A 20,722-nucleotide genomic window follows, 5' to 3' on the forward strand; every position below is an offset into this window, starting at 1 on the left:
TGGCGTGTTTTATTGAAGTTTGTTAATTAAACGTTTTTAAAGGTTCTCTCTACGGAATATGCTGTAAGTAGTTTATTGAAAGTTGTGCGGTCGGCGAACGGGTGGGTATACGTTTTTAATGGGGCGGTTGTCAAAGACGGGGCGGTAAAGGAAAGGAAAAAAAGCCGACGGTTTTTATGAAGTGCACCAGTGAAAATTTTGCTTTTTTTTTCTCACTTTTTTGGAAGAGCACTTCGCTAATTTCGCTCAAAATTGATCTACGGTGCGAATTGGCAGGTAATTCTACGGTTTCGTTTTGAAATTGTCGCATTTTTCTTTCTTTTTTCGCCTCGGCGCTTTGTTAAAAATTCATAACCCCAAAAAGTGTAAAAAAAAACATTCCTTGCTTCCTTGGGCTGCACCTTCCCGTTACGACTTCGAATTATCTCAGGAAGTTTAGGGCGTTGGTGCACGCCATGTTTGTTAGAAAATAAAAAGTCACGTTCTGTGCAGGGTAACGTATTGACGATGGATGACAATTTGAACGAATCGTCCGGCTCAGATTTCGACGATGACGAGGATCCGGATAAGATCCAGGTGCCAGGTGAGGTCGGACTTGAGTGGTTGCGTTATTGTATCGGTTGGGCGTAGGTGGCGGAAAGGACCTGGCGGCGGCGGCCGGCATCTTCGAGTCGCGCGACAGCAAGGCGAAGGAGGAGACCAGCGTTAAGCCGCCGGTAATGAGCATGCCGGCGAACAGCAAGTTTCCCGCTTTCAACCCCGGCTACGATCTGATGCGGAACGCGACCAGTTAGTATATTTTTTTTGTTGTCGTTTTTCGACGAGCCCAGTTATTAATGGAGTTGATGTTCGCAGTGCAACCGTCGCCTTACGGCGGCATGAACAGTATGGCTGCTATGGCAAGCATGCTGAGCAGTTTGGGTGGCCCCCTTAATATGGGGGGTATGTTTCCCTCAAGTGCCGGTTTCAACGCTGCACAACTTTTGCAGCAGAGTAAGTCGCTTTGAACCTCGGCATGTAAAAAAAGCACTTTCTGTTGGCGTCTCGTAGTCCTAAATTTCCACTGGCATGACTAATCCATGGTGTAAATGGTGGAATGGTGAGACGAACTGATTTTGACAAATGTTTAAAAAATGAATTTTTTGAAACACGCCAACTTAATTATAAAATTTATTAACTGATGTTGAAGAGAGACAGGTATAGGTTTTTTTTGACAAAATGAAACTGTGTATCTAGCGGCCAGTTGCACAAAAAAAATAATCCAGGATTATTGTTTAATCCGGTATTAGGACATTTGATTGGCTTTATACTGCAGTATGCAGCCAATCAAATGTCAAAATTCTTGTTTAATCTCAGATTTGGCAAATAATCTAGGATTTTGATTATAATTCGCTTTCCTGCAATCGGCCGTAGATCTTTTAAGTTGAGAATTTTTTCAACATTTTTGGAACCTGTCAAAAAGTTGAGCCAGAGTGTTTCAAAAATTCAAAAAAGACCAAAAGGTCTAGGAGGTTGTCTCACTAGTCTGCTTCTTTGCGCTATGACTACTCTCTTGATTTTGTGTTCTGATGCCACCACTAGAGGGCGAGGTTTAATGTTATTGTACCGTTTTAGTGGAGATGGCTGTGATGGGTATGAACATGAACAATCCGTACATACAAAACCCCTTCCTGCAGAACCTCTCCTCGCTGATGTACGGAAATCCGACCGGGCACTCTTGGGGTCCCCAGTTGAGCAACAAGGCGGTCATGTCAATGTGGATGAACGCGGATTCGAAGCAGATGGCGCAACCGCACGAGGAGGAGGAGGTCGACGACGAAGAGCTGGGCGTCGCCGAGACCTACGCCGATTACATGCCTGCGAAACTCAAACTGGGACGTAAACATCCCGATCCGGTCGTCGAGACCGCCTCCCTGTCGTCGGTGGCGCCCGCCGACGTCTGGTACAAGCTCGCGATCCCGGACGAGTCGATCAAAACGGGCCAACTGTCCGCCCTGCAGCTCGAGAGCATAACGTACGCGTCCCAGCAGCACGAACATATCCTACCGGACGGATCGCGAGCCGGATTTCTAATCGGCGACGGTGCCGGCGTCGGAAAGGGGCGCACCATCGCCGGCATAATTCTAGAAAATTACCTCAAGAATCGTAAGCGCGCGATCTGGATATCCGTATCCAACGATTTGAAGTACGACGCCGAACGGGACCTGCGCGATATTGGCGCCGGAAAGATCGACGTTCACCCCCTGAACAAGTTCAAGTACGCGAAGATATCATCGGCGATTAACGGCAACGTCAAGAAGGGCGTCATATTCTCGACGTACTCCGCTTTGATCGGCGAGTCGAACACGGCCGGCGGTAAATACAAGTCGCGCTTGAAGCAGCTGCTGCAGTGGTGCGGATCCGATTTCGACGGTCTGATTATATTCGACGAGTGTCACCGTGCAAAGAATTTGTGTCCCGTTGGATCGTCGAAACCGACCAAAACTGGTAGGTAGTGGCTAAAGGCGCGCAATTCTAATGGTGTGTTCATGTAGGCAACCTGCAATGCAGCGATGTAATGTTGGTTGCGTGACTAACAAACAGTAGGTTATTTTTAAAGAATGTGCATAATTCCCTTTATTTTGCTCCTATCACGTTCATGGAAGCCTTTGGGATAAGATAATCACATCTTTGATAGTTGGGGGGGGGTTATTGGAAAACCCCCCGTGTTATATCCTCCGACAAGAGTGAAGTAATTTTGATGGTGTTTTCTCACAGATGATTGTATGAGTACTAAACATTAGACATTTTTGGGATATAACATAGCACCAAGGGAGTCTGGGGGGGTACGGAATACCCCCCAGCCAATAGAGTGTGTCCTCAGTAAGATTGAACTATAATTCCCTTCATTTTACTCCTATCACGTTCATGGGGGCCTTTGGGATAAGGTAATCGCATCTTCGTTTGTTAAATACCCCCCCAGACCCCCCGGTGGTATGTCCTCCCACAAGAGTGAAGTAATTTTGATCGTGTTTTCTCACAAATTATTGTATGAGTACTAAACATTAGACATTTTTGAGAAGGACCATAGCACTAGGGGGTCTGGGGAGGTACGGAATACCCCCCCAGCCAATAGTGTGTCGTCAGTAAGATTGAACTCTATAATTCCCTTTATTTCGCGCCTATCACGTTCATGGGAGCCTTTGGGATAAGGTAATCGCATCTTCGTTTGTTGGGGTATTGGAAAACCCCCAGACGCCCGCGTTATGTTCTCCCACAAGAGTGAAGTATTTTTGATGGTGTTTTCTCTCAAATGATTGTACGAGTACTAAACATTAGACTTTTTTGGGATAGAACGTAGCACCAGGGGTCTCGGGGGCATGGAAAACCCCCCCAGCCAATGGAGTGTGTTCTCAGTAAAATGGAACTTTATAATTCCCTTTATTTCGCTCCTATCACGTTCATGGGCGCCTTTGGGATAAGGTAATCACATCTTCGATAGTTGGGGGGTATTGGAACCCCCCCCTCACACAAGAGTGAAGTAATTTTGATGGTGTTTCTCGCAAATGATGATGAGTACTAAACATTAGACATTTTTGGGAAGGAACATAGCACCAGGGGGTCTGGGGGGTACGGAATACCCCCCAGCCAATAGAGTGTGTCCTCAGTAAAATTGAACTCTATAATTCCCTTTATTTCGCTCTTATCACATTCGTGGGACCCTTTGGGATAAGGTAATTGCATCTTCATTTGTTGGGGGGGTATTGGAATACCCCCCGGTGCTATGTCCTCCTGCAAGAGTGAAGTAATTTTGATGGTGTTTTCTCACAAATTGTATGAGTACTAAAGATTAGACATTTTTGGGGAAGGAACATAGCACCAGGAGTTATGAGGAGGGGGGGGGTACGGGATACCCCCCAGCCAATAGAGTGTGTCCTCAGTAAGTTTGAACTCCATAATTCCCTTTATTTTGCTCCTATCACGTTCATGGGAGTTTTTGGGATAAGGTAATCGCATCTTCGTTTGTAGGGGGGTATTGGAATACCCCCCAGACCCCCGCGTTATATCCTCCCACAAGAGTGAAGTAATTTTGATGGTGTTTTCTCACAAATTATTGTATGAGTACTAAACATTAGACATTTTTGGGATAGAACATAGCACCAGGGGGTTTGGGGGGGTATGGATACCGCCCCAACCAATAGAGTGCGTCCTCGGTAGGATTGAACTCTATAATTTCCTTTATTTCGCTCCTATCACGTTCATGGGAGCCTTTGCGATAAGGTAATTGCATCTTCATTTGCTGGGGGGTATTCCATACGCCCTGTATTACCTTCTTCCGCGGGTGTAGAGTAAGTTCGATGGTGTTCTCCCATAAATTATTGTATGAGGACTTAACATTAGACGTTGTTGGGAAAGAATATAGCACCGGGGTGCCACAGTGCCACATAGCACTATCCTCAGAAAAGGAGGACTTTATAATTTTTTGTATTGTGGCGAACTTTTAGCGCATGCCCGCGCACCAAGGGTGACTTGGGTTCTCCTTCACAAAAAAAAAAAACCAAATTAAACGGCGTACATCAATTCCCCTAAGCGGGGAACAGTAAATAAGCGGATTTGATAGCGGGAAAGGGAAAGCAATTGCAGAAAGCGAGACAACATTCTCCCCCTTATAACTAATGAAACGGAAAGTAGCAAAAAACTTACTTTGCGATTAACGCAGAGGTGGCAATTACTGTGCAGGAAAAAGCAAAAGACAAAACGACAAAAAGAAAATGGCAAAAATATGATAAACGGCTCCCCTCTAAACGCCGGCTTTTCCTTCTATATAATTCGGCTATTTCAAGTAGGGATCAACGGGAATCCCCACCCCCCCACCCCTGTCCGCTTATACCTTCGATACGTGCAAACAAATTTTTTCAAAATTTAAGTTAATTAAGAGCGCTTCTATTGAGATAAGGCCCAGCTCAATCGGACGCGTTCGCTGCAACTCATTTCAATCCAATTAACACATTTAAATTGTGAGTTCTTAAAAAGATCTTGGGGGCTTTTAAGGGGCAGCGAGTTTTAATAAATTAAACGAATTTCAGGTCTGACCGTGCTCGAACTGCAAAACAAACTGCCAAAGGCGAGAGTCGTGTACGCTTCGGCGACCGGCGCGTCTGAACCGCGCAACATGGCGTACATGGTACGTCTGGGCATGTGGGGCGAGGGGACGCCGTTCGGCGAGTTCGCCGATTTCATCTCGGCGGTGGAAAAGCGAGGCGTCGGCGCAATGGAGATCGTTGCGATGGACATGAAATTGCGCGGCATGTACATCGCGAGGCAGTTGAGTTTTCACGGTGTAGCTTTTAAGATCGAAGAGGTCCCGCTTTCGGACGATTTCGTTAAGATCTATGACGCGAGCGTTAAGCTGTGGGTGGAGGCGATGCAGAAGTTTCAGGAGGCGGCCGAGCTCGTCGACGCCGAGAACCGCATGCGGAAGACGATGTGGGGGCAGTTCTGGTCGTCCCACCAGCGGTTCTTCAAGTATCTGTGTATCGCCGCCAAGGTTCCGCACGCAGTCGGCACCGCTCACGAGTCCATCAAGTGTGGTAAGCCGAGCGCCGCGCGTGGCGATGATGCGATTTTGTCGACTTTTAGGCAAGTGCGTGGTCATCGGCTTGCAGAGCACGGGGGAGGCGAGGACGCTCGAGCAGTTGGAGCGCGACGATGGCGAGCTCACCGATTTTGTCTCGACCGCGAAGGGCGTTTTCCAGACGCTGGTGGAGAAGCACTTTCCCGCTCCCGATCGTAATCGAATACACCGACTGCTCGGTTTGGAGCCACCGTCGCATTCGAAGAATTCCATGAATGGGGAGGAGGGCGCGAGTTCGACAGGGAAGCGCAAACCTAGTAAGTCTAAAGGTTGTCGCGCGTTTAGGCGTTTTTTTGCTTACATTGGTTTAAATAGGCAAATGCTCATTTGAGTGACGCGCGTATTGAAATCAATGTGAGCGCCCCACCGCGCGTAACTTTCAGGTTTTCGGGATTATCCTCGTACTATCATGCTATTCTTGCATCGTTTAGGTTTAGGCAATTAATGCGTCTCTTTTCCGCAGCTCGACAGGCAGCTGCAAAGGCCATCAAAAGGAACAAGTGGTCAACATCAGACAGCGATAATAACAAAAGCGATTCCGATCACACGTCCGGTTCCGAGTACAAGATGTCAGATATTGAATCGGAAATTTCGGAGGAACATTCCGATTCCAACGCCAGCAGTGACTTTAACCCCTTCAATTCGGACAGCGATTCCGACAACGATCCCTGGAGCCGAAAAAAGAAGGGCAAGCAGAGTAAGAAGAGCGCGACAAAGAAGAAGGCGGCCTCGTCCACCACCCAGGACAAGATCTCACTATTGCTAGCGAAAAAGGGCGCCAATAACAAGGTGAAGACGAACGGGGGGATTTCGGCGGTGTTGGACTCGAAGACGTGCGCGCCGCCGAAGGACGCGATCGAGCGCGCCTGCAACATGAAGGAGGATCTGCTGCACAAAATCGAGCGGTTGGGCGAAAGGTTGCCACCCAACACTCTCGATCAGCTCATCGACGAACTGGGCGGACCGGAGAACGTCGCCGAAATGACCGGGCGCAAAGGACGAGTTGTGCAGACTGAAGACGGTATTCAGTACGAAAGTCGGTCGGAGGTCGACGTGCCCTTGGAGACGCTCAATTTAACGGAAAAGCAACGATTTATGGACGGCGAAAAGGACGTCGCTATCATCTCAGAGGCGGCGTCGAGCGGCATCTCCCTGCAGAGCGATCGGAGGGCGCGAAACCAGCGGCGGCGCGTTCACATCACGTTAGAGCTGCCGTGGTCCGCCGATCGGGCGATTCAGCAGTTCGGACGTACGCATCGGAGTAATCAGGTTAACGCGCCCGAGTACATTTTCCTCATATCGGATCTCGCGGGCGAGCGACGTTTTGCGTCGATCGTCGCGAAGCGACTCGAGAGCTTGGGTGCGCTGACGCACGGCGATCGGCGGGCGACCGAAACGCGTGATCTAAGTCAATTTAATATCGATAACAAATACGGTAGAGCTGCTCTGGAAGCCACAATGAAGACTATCATGGGATATGAGGTAATACTTTGAACTGGGACGCTGCAGATAGAACACAAGTACAAAAAACCACTTGAGGCCCAGCCGGCATCTAACTCTGCAAAAAAATATTTTTCAAAGTAGCACTTCAACAGTAAGAGACTTTTCTACCATCAAAATTTCCAATGGCGTTTTATGGTTTCAGTTCAGCTTGTGTTGTTCTTGTGGTCTATCTGCATGATCTTGCTTATCCCAGTTTCCCCGATATCCCAGATATACATAAACGACAGATTGCTAACCTTGTGCATTTCGTAGGTAGCACAAATACAGGGTGGGTGATAAAGATGGAACCAAAGCGCTCACGCTCAAACCGTTTGTGTTTCACATATTTTGAGGTTAAAAAAATTTTTGCATTTTTTAAAATTGACAGAATTTCTTCTGCACTGCAGGCAGTAAGAAAGAGAAAAAAATAAAAACACACGACCTCTGGTGCCATTTAAAAAAATTCAAGATGGCGGTCGCATTCAAAAACGATGTCAAAAAAAAATTTTTTTAACCTCAAAATATCTGGTTTCATATTTTCCAGCGACCCTGTATACTATTGGGGTATATTCAAAAGCGCCCGCTATATATGCCGACTAAAGAATAAGGTTAGGAATCGGTCGTTTGTGTATATCTGCGCCGATATTCATTGATAAAATGATTTAGTCTCCACTGGTGCCTCCCCCTCAAGACTACAAAGGCGACTTTTTCAAAGACATTGCCGACGCACTCGTAGGTGTAGGATTAATAGTGAATAGTGAGAATATGCCAGGTGTCCTCTCGTTGGATAAAGACTACAATAATATGTCAAAGTTCCTAAATCGCATTCTCGGAATGCCGGTAGATTTACAAAATCGCTTATTTAGGTATGTTGGCTCCCCCCTCGCTAACGTTGGCCCTCTCCCTCCCACGGCTCTTTTTTGCAGATATTTCACGGATACGCTCGCGGCGATCATAACGCAGGCGAAGAGATCGGGCCGCTTCGACCTGGGCATACTCGATCTGGGCGCCGGCGGCGAGCTCGTCAAGAGGGTGCGGACGTGGACGTTCCTCCGAAAGCACGCGACCGGAAAGGCGCCGACGGAACTTCACACGGTGCACGTCGAGCGGGGGATGTCGTGGGACGAGGCGACCGAGAAGTGGTCGACGCTCACCGGCGGCAAGGAGGGATTCTACCTGTCGCATCAGATCCGTAACAACAAGCACACCGCAATACTCGCCGCCGAATTCGATACCGGTGTTAAGAAGAAATCCGAATCTAAGAAGGACCAAATGTACTACGTCTATCGGCCGAATACCGGTTTGCAATTTCGACAGGAAAGTTTGGCCGAGCTCGAAAAGAAATACAAGAAGGCAAGTCACTTTTGAGGTTATTGTTGTCGACAATTTTCTTGAATTTGTATGCGACTTTTTGTGTTTTGGGATTTCTTTTCACACGAGAGATCCAAGGGTTGAATATTTTTGGGGGAGGACGTAGCACCGGGGGGTCTGGGGATATGAAATACCCCTCCAGTAAATGGGAATTTGTGGGAAAAACTTAATTCATTTCTTCTGTGCACTGGGGGGTATTGGAATACCCCCCAGTGATCATTTTTTTTCCAAAATCTGTAAAACAATCCCCTGGCTCGTAGGGAGTGTCATAAAATTTTTTTTCAAGAAAGCTCTTAAGGGTTGAACATTTTTGGGGGAGAATGTAGCACCGGGGGTCTAGGGGGTATGGAATACCCCCCAGTAAAGGGGAGTTTGATGATAACTGTCATGGAATTTTGTGGGAAAAAGTTAATTCATTCCTTCTGTGTGCTGGGGGGTATTCCATACCCCCCCAGACCCCCCGGTGATCATTTTTGTTTCCAAAATCTGTAAAACAATCCCCTTGCTCGTAGGGAGTGTCATCAAATTTTTTTCACAAGAGCTCTTAAGGGTTTATTTATTTATTTATTTATTTAACCAGAAACCATACAGAATAAAAATTCCAATTACATGGCACTGGGGCTCTGAACAAATATTAGGACTAGGATCTAATTTTATTTATTATTGAATTTAGGGGATCGTGAAAAAAGTCGATATCATTAACTGAGGATAACTTATTTAAAGCGATCAAGATCTTAATAAGTGGGGAAGTTGTGTTGTTAACTACAAAAATAGTATTATTTTGCCTTAGCTTAACAAATGGTACCTTAAGCTTAATTTCTTGAAGTAATTCGGAAGAGTATAACAAGTTGTGTAAAATTTTGAAGACAAAAATTGTGGAGGCAATGTACCGTCGGGTTTCTAACCTCGTTATATCTAAGCCGAAAGTACTATTTAAGTAATTAAGCTGGGTACCGTAAGAGATCAAATGTGGATAATTTTGGGTTGACCTAAAAAACATTACTCGGATGAACTTTTTCTGCACTTTTTCGATCATGTCTGAGTATTTGAGAGTTTGAGGAGACCAGATACATGCAGCATACTCAAGCTTGGATCTAATAAACGCATTATATAAGGTTAGCATTGTCTGTATATTCGTGAAATTGAGTGTATGCCTGATAACGAAACCAAGAAGTTTGTAACACTCATTTGTTAGGTATTCAATGTGTAAGTTAAAGTTAAGGTTGGTATTGAAAAACACGCCCAGGTCCTTAACGGAGGTGACTCGTAGTAAGACCTTTCCATTCATCTTATAGTCAAAAAGTAAGGGATTTTTCGATCTAGTAAAAGTAAGGACTTTACACTTATTGATATTTAGTTTTAGTTTATTTTTGATACACCACTTAATTACTGAGTTAATGTCCTCTTGAATATTTAAACAGTCACTTGGGGATTGGACTTTATTAAAAAGTTTTAGGTCGTCCGCAAATAGTAGTGCTTTCGAGTTTTTTATCACTCGCGGTAAATCATTTATGTATAAGAGAAACAGAAAAGGACCAAGAAGTGTTCCCTGGGGAACGCCTGATGAGGGATAAAATTCGGCTGAATTCACACCATTGAATTTCACTCTTGTTTTACGGAGAGATAAATATGATTTTAAGAATTTGACGGTCGGATTACTTACGCAATTTAAAACAAGTTTACGGAGCAAGACTTGATGGGATACTGTATCAAATGCCTTCGCAAAATCTGTATAAACACAGTCCACCTGGGCTCTCTCATCCAAGGCTCCTGCTGAGAATTGCGTAAACTGCATTAAATTTGTAATCGTTGATCTGTTCCGCGTGAAACCGTGCTGTTGATCTGCAATTATACTGCTGAGATGGGAATAAAGTCTAGTATAGATTACTCTTTCGAAAATTTTCGCTATTGCTGGTATAATTGCAATTGGGCGATAATTCTCAACTAATTTTCGGCTTCCACTTTTGTGAATTGGTGTTATTCTGGTGCATTTCCAAGCTTCAGGGAATGTACATGTTTGCAAAGCTAAAGGGTTGAACTTTGTTGGGGCAGAACGTAGCACCGGGTGGTATGGAAAATGGTTCTTCGGTGTGTTGGGGGGGATCCCAAGCTGAGAAAATTGTACTTCAACCTTTTTGCCGATTCTTCTTTACATTAAGCTCAATTGTGAATTACCGCTAAATCGGACTTGTATCTCGTTTAGGTACAATCGGAGGAAGCGCAAGAGGCGTGGACGCAACAGTACGAATCGTCCCTGACGACCTGCTCGCACGCGTACTGGCGAGGTAACTGCCGAAACGTTAACCTCGGACACGACTGCGAGGTGGGCCTGCGAAGGAGAACGTACAACGTCGTCTCCGGCTCCGTTCTATCGGTGTGGAGTCGGGTGGAAGGCGTTCTCGCCAGCAAGGTCGGCTCTCACAATAATAAGATGCAAGTGATTCGGTTAAAAACCGACGACGGTCTCAAGGTAGTTGGTAAGCGATCCGTTTCCTGTCTCCTTCTCGGAGCTAATCGATCGTTTCAGGCACGTTAATACCAAAAACTTGTGTAGAATCTCTAATAGAAGCACTTTCCTCAGACGCTGAAAAGACAGAAGAGAAAACCTTTTAAACGACTTCATTTAGCAAATTTTTATTTAATAAGAACGCCGTTACGTTTCTTCAGTTGACTGCCAGACGATTTGCGCGTCAGGGGCTTCGCCCCGACCTGTTCTAATCCGATGTAATCGTCACCACAAAATATTGTCAAAGTAGTTTTTGTTACTTAGTCTTAATCTATTTATAATTATGTAAGTAATCCGCTTTTTTTTTAATCGTTACTAGTACTCGACTGATGATTGAAGTATTAAATATAGCGTCTCGGCTTTGCGGGCCGACGATTTTATGTTTTTTACCGTGGCACACCTTATGTGAATAGTCGCCAATCTAAACTTAGAATTACTTTTTTTGTGTGATAATATCTACGTGTATATTTCCGATGTCGGTCTAAGACGGAAAAAAAAAACAGTAAAAAAACACCTTCGAATATTTTAGACTTTAATATTTTGTGCAATTTTCGTTCACACTTTTTCGCTAAAAAGTAATAAATTATTTACCACCCCTAATCGCACTAATTTTCTTCATGAGAAATGGGGGAGGTTCTATCGTTACCCCCCACCCACACTAATTTTCTTCATCGACTTCATCATAGTCTTTCACTTTGACATCTTGATCTTCGCCGAACTGCAATATGTTATCGATCGTCAATAGGACATCGGACACGTTCTCTTCATCATTTAGATTGAGCGGCAAAAATCGTACGAGGGAATGGTCCTCGACCAGCTGACCGATCACGTCCGTCAGTCGCCTGTATTTGTCGTTGAACCACGAATGATTCAGCTCGATGTCGCTTAGCAGAGCGTGCGAGTCGGGCTCCAAAAATCGATCCAGCTGCTTCCGGGTGCTTTTACTTATCAAATCCATTTTCGTTAATAAATTAACGTGCGGCAACTCCAGATTGACCATGACGCTTAACGCAGACATCGTGCCCGATACGAACTTCGCGCCGTCCGTCATAAACTGCACGTCGAGCAGGTACACGCAGCACAAGTTAAAGTTCCAACTTTGTAACAGCGCGATTAATTTTCGGAACGTTGTCAGGTGCGTGTACAACTCGATTTGGCCGGGGCAATCGAACAAGATGTAATCGTCCTCTTGACTGCCGAGCTGTTCTTGTAACCAATCCGAATTTTTCACCAGGTAATCCATACAGAACAGCAGGCCGCCGTTGGGCCCGAACTGTAAGTCCTCGTCTTCCATTGTGTCTTGTACGTGTATAAGGTTGCGGACGTCGACCAATGGTTCATAGTTAAAGTGTTCTGCGGCGGGATCCAGATTAACGACGTTAATTTCTCGTTTCGTGTTGATGCCGTGCTGAACCAGCGCACTGCAGTACGTCGACTACAACAGGTACGATTTCATAAGCTTTACTGCCCCAATACTTTACCTTGCCACTGCCAGCCGGGCCCGTTATTAACTGCGCGTAGCGCATTTTGAGAAGCCCCAAGTGTGGAAGTGGAATCAAAATTAAATACTGAAAAATAAAGTAGGGTTAGAAAACTCAGTAGATCATCTTCGAGTAGTTCCAATGAACTAATCTTCAGTGTTACAGTAGATATATACAAAGATGACGCTATATTTCGTTACCTCCTATTCCCTAGTGCGCTGGCACCCAGATCAAGCTAGAGTTTGCCGTAGCCGATCGGAACATGCCCCCTGACTATCACTGCAAATGTGTATACAGTGCGTTTATCTTTAAATTGAACATTTGATTTTGCATGCAATATATTTCAAGAAAATGCGTCTCCTATAGGAGTAGTTCAAATGGGTAGTAGGCGCAATGAACAATTATCACCTTCAAATTACTGTCCTGCAGATAAATTTCGAAAATTCTAACTAAAGAGATGAAAATTAAAATTAAAAGTTGTACAATGGTCACAACAGTGCAAGAGAAGTGTGATTTACTTGCAGTAGTATCCTGATGAACCAATACTTTCTATTCAACGTACATAACCTAAAAATAATAAAGGCTGGTTCAGTTGTGACACGCACAAATCTTGTAGTTGTGAACCGCACACATCGTATAGGTTGAGGCGTTTTTTTTAAATGGAACAGGGAAACAACATTGCATTGTGCATTTAGCCGTATGGAAGTCTTCCGAGTGTGTGCCTCCACAGCTAAGTGAAATAGGGTTCTAGTCCTCGAAGCGCATCCAGTGACTCCTAGGCAGGTGAGTCTGTAACTTTCCTAGTTGCTTCGTGTAGTTTTCCATGCACATGGCAGGTATCATACAAGTGCACAGTATGGTATTATTGGCCTTCTCACTACAGTGTAAAGTCAATATACCGATGTAGGGTTCAAGCACTACGTAGGTACAGCCAACATGCTGGTAGACATGCAGTGGCGTTTGTGCTTATTTGATCAATTGACCTGGTCAGACCCATCAGTTGAAGTCCTCGAAGAGTGAGTGACCTGTTCCAGAGCCCCGAAGTTTGTAAAATTCTAACTCTAACCGGGTTGTTGAATAAGGCCCTGGGTAGGTGTCCCTCTAGTGCACGTGAACTACTTTTTGGTTAACAAAATTGTTGACCCGACGCCACTGGTGGTAGTTCCAATGTACTGATTAGTCCTAACCTCAAAATTTAAATTGACGTGTCAGCTGTCAACTTTGTTTTGGTATTTCTAGCCTCTTTTTCTGCATATTATAAAATGTGATGCGAAAGAAAAGCAGTTACAATGAGAATACACTGGCTGAGTCGTACTTCGAAAATCGTCGCGCTATGCAGCGCGGCAAATTTCATAAACAGCGCCGATCGTGTTCTGATGCCGATCGCTATCGTGCCGATGACCGACCAGTTTCACTGGACGTTACACGCGCAGGGCTGGATACTGTCGGCGTTCGCTTGCGGATACTTCACGAGTCAATTGCTGGGTGAGCGTCGAATGTGCGTCGGTCGTTTGCGAGCTTCGTTTTTGCAGGTAGCCTTTGGGTGAACAAGATCGGCGCCAAGAACATTCTGATATGTAGCGTACTGCTGTGGAGCATCGCCACTTTCGTAACGCCGCTGCTGGCGGAGAGTGTCGTCGCGTTGATCAGCTGCAGAATCGTGTTGGGTTTCGCGGAAGGTTTAGGTCTGCCGACGATCTTTCATCTCTTTGCGCATACGATACCGGTCGAGGAACGTAGTCGAGCTTTTGGGTATTTATTGGCATCGGGATCGGTCGGCCAAACCGTCGCATCAGTTGTAAGACTCTTAAAGTTGTGCGTTAGTTAGAAATCGCTTTCTCTCGTTATTATAGGTGGCGCCACATTTGTCATGGCAAGCTTGTTTCTTCTGGTTCGGTTCCATGGGTTTTGTATGGGTTTTAATGTGGTACATTTTCTATCCCAATACTGGATTAGGGTTTGGACCGCAGGATGCGATCCCTCTCCACATGCCCAAAGTGAGTAGAACTACTCTATTCTTTACGGTATGCCGGGATATACGAGAGAATTCACAAGTTTTTGCTTTTCAGGCGAGTAAAAACATCAGATGGAGCGATTTTCTCATGTCAAAGGCCTTATGGGCGATCTACATAGCGCACTTCGCCATGAACTGGTCATCGTACATAATAATGCAATGGCTGCCGACCTATCTTTCGAGAATGCTCGGGGCAAACGCGGAATCAATCAGCTTAACCGCCGTACCCTACATAGTGAATTCGGCGTTCGGAGTCGCAAGCGGTCACGTCGCCGACAGCCTGCTAATGCGTAACAGCTGGTCCGTGCTAAACGTACGGAGGTTGATGACGAGCATAGGACTCATCGGTCCCGGTTTATTCTTGGCGATCTTTTGCGTCGTCAACGAGTTACCGCTGGCCGTCGTGCTCGTTTCGATTTCGATGGGACTACTCGCGTGCAACTCCGCCGGTCACTTGTCGAATCACGTTGATATCGCACCTAATCATTCGGCGACGACTTTCGCGATTAGTAATACGATTGCAACCATACCCGGAATACTGTGCGGGCCGATAACAGCAGCCCTCGTCACCGCCGCCAACGGAAAGTGGGTGGCCGTGTTTTTGGGGGCCACGTTTATTAATTTAGTAGGAGCATTTGTCTACTTTGGCAACAGTGTAGCTACGCAAGTGTTGTAAATTTGTAATAAACATTTTTAAATGTATGCTAGAAGTAAACGATTACTGTTTTGTTAATTTTTTTGTTTTTACTAAGCACCTATAAGTATAGGTGGTGCTAAGAGGGCTGTGAGAATCTCCGTTCTTACATGCTACCTTGCACATGACCTGAAATTACTTCCTTTGCCCTATTTCGAATTTAGAATTCTGGGTCGCCACAAGTTGATTTCAGCCAATGCATAAGGTAGGGTAAGACACAAAGATTGGGCTGCTAGAACGGACAAGGTAGGTCAAATTATGTATCCCGAGGACTTCAGAGAACAATCCTTATTTCTCCGAAAACAATAAGCTAACGTCCTGACATCTGCCGTAAGTAATTTAGACTTGCATCATGCCGTTAATGCAGGCCACTTAATTATTACCATTGTTGGAGTTGCTTATACTTATCACAGATGTCGCTAATAAAATGAAGTACTTATCTAGTGACTTATGAAGTACTGACATCTAACGTTAATTAAAGCAACTAAAAAATTAGGAAATTCTCTTCATTTTATTCCTGTGTTGTGACATCTGTGAACAGTTAGGACAACTAACATAATTACAGTACCCGTCAGTAAATTGACCTGTATTAATTGATAAAATGTTAGTCAACCTTAATAAAGACAGATGACAGAACAATGCATTATTCTCATTCAAAACAATAATAATGGTAAAAAACCTATGCAAGGCTATACAAATCACGGGTATTGCGCCCCTTTATCCCCTGCTGACTAAACAAGTTGTAAATCAGCATATGCATGATTAAAGCGCATTTTTGGTAATGCAGGTCAGTATTTTATTAGCGAAGTTTAAAATTATCGATCTCACGAGTAATTTTGGCTGCGTTAAATAATTAATTTTATTTAATTTCAATTGACGGTACGTCTTTAATTTTGTAAAACAAATCACAAAGTAAATAATAAGTTTTTATACTGGTAGCGCCATCTAACGGTAAAATTATAGCACCTCCGAAACCCATATCGAAATTATTTTCTTCAAATATCGATTTCACAAGTAATCTAACTCAAAATAGAATAGTGCCTGCACATCTACACTATAGCAGAAAGCTTTTAGTGAAAATTTGAAGTCTCTAGCTATTGTAGTTGTGGAGATCTAACGCGGACAGCCGGCCTGCCAGCAATGACGAATATAATAGCGTATTTTTTTCAAAAATGCGCTAAAAATTAAGCCAAGAAACTCGAAAACGATTTTCATAAGGAAATTGACTAATTTCGCCGAAATATTAGTTAGTCCTGGTTAGGTTAGATGAGAAATCCTGTATCAGGAGATTATAATGTGCAAGGAGGTGATTGAAGGTTTGGGTAAAGTGAGTGAAGTTAAGTGGGAGTGCTAGTTAGGTTAGGTCAGAAATCTTGTATCAGGACAGTTTTATTTTACATAAGTTTATCGACAAATAACAGGTGTAGTATTAGGAAAAAAACACCTCCTCGCACTCATATGATCCTGATACAGAATGGCAAATTTTTAAAGCGAATGAAAGCTTTGAAATAATTCTGACAGAGCTAGAAAAAGACCTCTTCACATATTATGTTCTCCTAGTCGCACGACACCTTTTGCATAAGTTTGCCGACAAGTAACAGGTGTAGTATTGGGGAAAGAAACACCTTCTAGCACTCATATAATCCTGATACAGAATTGGCAAAGTTTTAAAGCGAATGAAGGCTTTGAAATAATTCTGACAGAGCTAGAAAAAGACCTCTTCACATATTATGTTCTCCTAGTCGCACGACACCTTTTGCATAAGTTTGTCGACAAGTAACAGGTGTAGTATTGGGGAAAGAAACACCTCCTCGCACTCATATGGTCCTGATACAGAATTGGCAAAGTTTTAAAGCGAATGAAAGCTTTGAAATAATTCTGACAGAGCTAGAAAAAGACCTCTTCACATATTATGTTCTCCTAGTCGCACGACACCTTTTGCATAAGTTTGCCGACAAGTAACAGGTGTAGTATTGGGGAAAGAAACACCTTCTAGCACTCATATAATCCTGATACAGAATTGGCAAAGTTTTAAAGCGAATGAAGGCTTTGAAATAATTCTGACAGAGCTAGAAAAAGACCTCTTCACATATTATGTTCTCCTAGTCGCACGACACCTTTTGCATAAGTTTGTCGACAAGTAACAGGTGTAGTATTAGGAAAAGAAACACATCCTCGCACTCATATGATCCTGATACAGAATTGGCAAATTTTTAAATAGATTGAAAGCTTTGAAATAATTCTGACAGAGATAGAAAAATACCTCTTCGTACATTATGTTCTCCTAGTAGCACGACACCTTTTGCATAAGTTTGTTGACAAGTAACAGGTGTAGTATTAGGAAAAGAAACACCTCCTCGCACTCATATGATCCGGATACAGAATGGCAAATTTTTAAATTGAATGAAAGCTTTGAAATAAGTCTGACAGAGCTAGAAAAAGACCTCTTCGTATATTATGTTCTCCTAGTAGCACGACACCTTTTGCATAAGTTTGTCGACAAGTAACAGGTGTAGTATTAGGAAAAGAAACACCTCCTCGCACTCATATGATCCGGATACAGAATTGGCAAATTTTTAAATCGAATGAAAGCTTTGAAATAATTCTGACAGAGCTAGAAAAAGACCTCTTCGTATATTATGTTCTCCTAGTAGCACGACACCTTTTTTATAAGTTTATCGACAAGTAACAGGTGTAGTATTAGGAAAAGAAACACCTCCTCGCACTCATATGATCCTGATACAGAATTGGCAAATTTTTAAATCGAATGAAAGCTTTGAAATAATTCTGACAGAGCTAGAAAAAGACCTCTTCGTATATTATGTTCTCCTAGTAGCACGACACCTTTTGCATAAGTTTGTCGACAAGTAACAGGTGTAGTATTAGGAAAAGAAACACCTCCTCGCACTCATATGATCCGGATACAGAATTGGCAAATTTTTAAATCGAATGAAAGCTTTGAAATAATTCTGACAGAGCTAGAAAAGACCTCTTCGTATATTATGTTCTCCTAGTAGCACGACACCTTTTACATAAGTTTGTCGACAAGTAACAGGTGTAGTATTAGGAAAAGAAACACCTCCTCGCACTCATATGATCCTGATACAGAATGGCAAATTTTTAAATCGAATGAAAGCTTTGAAATAATTCTGACAGAGCTAGAAAAAGACCTCTTCGTATATTATGTTCTCCTAGTAGCACGACACCTTTTGCATAAGTTTATCGACAAGTAACAGGTGTAGTATTAGGAAAAGAAACACCTCCTCGCACTCATATGATCCGGATACAGAATGGCAAATTTTTAAATTGAATGAAAGCTTTGAAATAAGTCTGACAGAGCTAGAAAAAGACCTCCTCGTACATTATGTTCTCCTAGTAGCACGACACCTTTTGCATAAGTTTATCGACAAGTAACAGGTGTAGTATTAGGAAAAGAAACACCTCCTCGCACTCATATGATCCGGATACAGAATGGCAAATTTTTAAATCGAATGAAAGCTTTGAAATAATTCTGACAGAGCTAGAAAAAGACCTCTTCGTATATTATGTTCTCCTAGTAGCACGACACCTTTGCATAAGTTTGTCGACAAGTAACAGGTGTAGTATTAGGAAAAGAAAAACCTCCTCGCACTCATCTGATCCTGATACAGAATGGCAAATTTTTAAATCGAATGAAAGCTTTGAAATAATTCTGACAGAGCTAGAAAAAGACCTCTTCGTATATTATGTTCTCCTAGTAGCACGACACATTTTGCATAAGTTTTGTCGACAAGTAACAGGTGTAGTATTAGGAAAGAAACACCTCCTCGCACTCATATGATCCTGATACAGAATTGGCAAATTTTTAAAACGAATGAAAGCTTTGAAATAATTCTGACAGAGCTAGAAAAAGACCTCTTCGTATATTATGTTCTCCTAGTAGCACGACAACCTTTTGCATAAGTTTGTCGACAAGTAACAGTGTAGTATTAGGAAAAGAAACACCTCCTCGCACTCATATGATCCTGATACAGAATTGGCAAATTTTTAAATCGAATGAAAGCTTTGAAATAATTCTGACAGAGCTAGAAAAAGACCTCTTCGTATATTATGTTCTCCTAGTAGCACGACACCTTTTGCATAAGTTTGTCGACAAGAAACAGGTGTAGTATTAGGAAAAAAAACACCTCCTCGCACTCATATGATCCTGATACAGAATTGGCAAAATTTTAAATCGAATGAAAGCTAAGAAATAGTTCTGACAGAGCTAGAAAAAGACTTCTTCGTATATTATGTTCTCCTAGTAGCACGACACCTTTTGCATAAGTTTGTCGACAAGTAACAGGTGTAGTATTAGGAAAAGAAACACCTCCTGGCACTCATATGATCCGGATACAGAATGGCAAATTTTTAAATCGAATGAAAGCTTTGAAATAATTCTGACAGAGCTAGAAAAAGACCTCTTCGTATATTATGTTTTCCTAGTAGCACGAAATCTTTTGCATAAGTTTGTCGACAAGTAACAGGTGGGTATTAGGAAAAGAAACACCTCCTCGCACTCATATGATCCTGATACAGAATTGGCAAATTTTAAATCGAATGAAAGCTTTGAAATAATTCTGACAGTGCTAGAAGAAGACCTCTTCGTACATTATGTTCTCCTAGTAGCACGACACCTTTTGCATAAGTTTGTCGACAAGTAACAGGTGTAGGTTTAGGAAAAGAAACACCTCCTCGCATTCATATGATCCTGATACAGAATTGGCAAATTTTTAAATCGAATGAAAGCTTTGAAATAATTCTGACAGAGCTAGAAAAAGACCTCTTCGTATATTATGTTCTCCTAGTAGCACGACACCTTTTGCATAGTTTTGTCGAAAAGTAGCAGGTGTAGTATTAAGAGAAGAAACCCCTCCTCGCACTCATATGATCCTGATACAGATTTGGCAAATTTTTAAATCAAATGAAAGCTTTGAAATAATTCTGACAGAGCTAGAAAAAGACCTCTTCGTATATTATGTTCTCCTAGTAGCACGACACCTTTTGCATAAGCTTGTCGACAAGTAACAGGTGTAGTATTAGGAAAGGAAACACCTCCTCGCACTCATATGATCCTGATACAGAATTGGCAAATTTTTAAATTGAATGAAAGCTTTGAAAAAATTCTGACAGAGCTAGAAAAAGACCTCTTCGTATATTATGTTCTCCTAGTAGCACGACACCTTTTGCATAAGCTTGTCGACAAGTAACAGGTGTAGTATTAGGTAAAGAAACACCTCCTCGTACTCATATGATCCTGATACAGAATTGGCAAGTTTTTAAATCGAATGAAAGCTTTGAAATAATTCTGACAGAGCTTGAAAAAAAACCTCTTCGTATATTATGTTCTCCTAGTAGCACGACACCTGTTGCATAAGTTTGTCGACAAGTAACAGGTGTAGTATTAAGAAAAGATATACCTCCTCGCACTCATATGATCCTGATACAGAATTGACAAGTTTTTAAAACGAATGAAAGCTTTGAAATAATTCTGACAGAGCTAGAAAAAGACCTCTTCGTATATTATGTTCTCCTAGTAGCA

At 43.1% G+C, this 20,722-nt stretch overlaps 4 protein-coding genes across 7 annotated transcripts in view; 2 read left to right on the forward strand and 2 right to left on the reverse strand.

The window, feature by feature from the left end:
- Position 1: 1 nt before the first annotated feature.
- LOC116161038 (protein strawberry notch-like) lies at positions 2-11,568 on the forward strand. Of its 2 annotated transcripts, XM_031474226.1 has the most exons (12): positions 2-63; positions 493-583; positions 631-789; positions 856-993; positions 1,615-2,487; positions 5,067-5,570; positions 5,620-5,871; positions 6,078-7,096; positions 7,763-7,962; positions 8,023-8,449; positions 10,671-10,944; positions 10,995-11,568. In XM_031474226.1, the coding sequence occupies exons 2-12, from the start codon at positions 508-510 to the stop codon at positions 11,078-11,080; spliced, it is 4,008 nt and encodes a 1,335-aa protein (XP_031330086.1). In that variant the 5' UTR covers positions 2-63; positions 493-507; the 3' UTR covers positions 11,081-11,568. The 2 variants fall into 2 exon arrangements, with proteins under 2 accessions (XP_031330086.1, XP_031330087.1); XM_031474227.1 differs by lacking the exon at positions 856-993 and having other exon boundaries at positions 10,995-11,496.
- On the reverse strand, positions 11,493-12,672 carry LOC116161041 (GPN-loop GTPase 3-like). 2 transcript variants are annotated; one of them, XM_031474232.1, is made up of 3 exons: positions 12,655-12,672; positions 12,455-12,541; positions 11,493-12,408 (listed from the first exon to the last, which is right to left on the reverse strand). In XM_031474232.1, exons 2-3 carry the CDS (start codon positions 12,497-12,499, stop codon positions 11,632-11,634), a joined length of 822 nt encoding a protein of 273 aa, XP_031330092.1. In that variant the 5' UTR covers positions 12,500-12,541; positions 12,655-12,672; the 3' UTR covers positions 11,493-11,631. The 2 variants fall into 2 exon arrangements, with proteins under 2 accessions (XP_031330092.1, XP_031330091.1); XM_031474231.1 differs by lacking the exon at positions 12,655-12,672 and having other exon boundaries at positions 12,455-12,602.
- Positions 12,673-12,876: 204 nt separating this feature from the next.
- On the forward strand, positions 12,877-15,170 carry LOC116161040 (ascorbate transporter, chloroplastic-like). 2 transcript variants are annotated; one of them, XM_031474229.1, is made up of 5 exons: positions 12,877-13,237; positions 13,694-13,939; positions 13,987-14,252; positions 14,308-14,451; positions 14,524-15,170. In XM_031474229.1, exons 2-5 carry the CDS (start codon positions 13,744-13,746, stop codon positions 15,142-15,144), a joined length of 1,227 nt encoding a protein of 408 aa, XP_031330089.1. In that variant the 5' UTR covers positions 12,877-13,237; positions 13,694-13,743; the 3' UTR covers positions 15,145-15,170. The 2 variants fall into 2 exon arrangements, with proteins under 2 accessions (XP_031330089.1, XP_031330088.1); XM_031474228.1 differs by lacking the exon at positions 12,877-13,237 and having other exon boundaries at positions 13,380-13,939.
- A 5,533-nt stretch (positions 15,171-20,703) lies between these two features.
- The window catches only part of LOC116162361 (fatty acid synthase-like), a 13,156-nt gene continuing 13,137 nt past the window's right edge, over positions 20,704-20,722 (reverse strand). The window contains exon 20 of the mRNA XM_031475976.1: positions 20,704-20,713. Within this exon, the coding sequence (XP_031331836.1) occupies positions 20,704-20,713 (10 nt within the window). The remainder of the gene's footprint in view (positions 20,714-20,722) is intronic.

This window comes from Photinus pyralis, unplaced genomic scaffold, assembly GCF_008802855.1.
Source record: "Photinus pyralis isolate 1611_PpyrPB1 unplaced genomic scaffold, Ppyr1.3 Ppyr1.4_LG10, whole genome shotgun sequence".
NCBI classification, from domain to species: Eukaryota; Metazoa; Arthropoda; class Insecta; order Coleoptera; family Lampyridae; genus Photinus; species Photinus pyralis.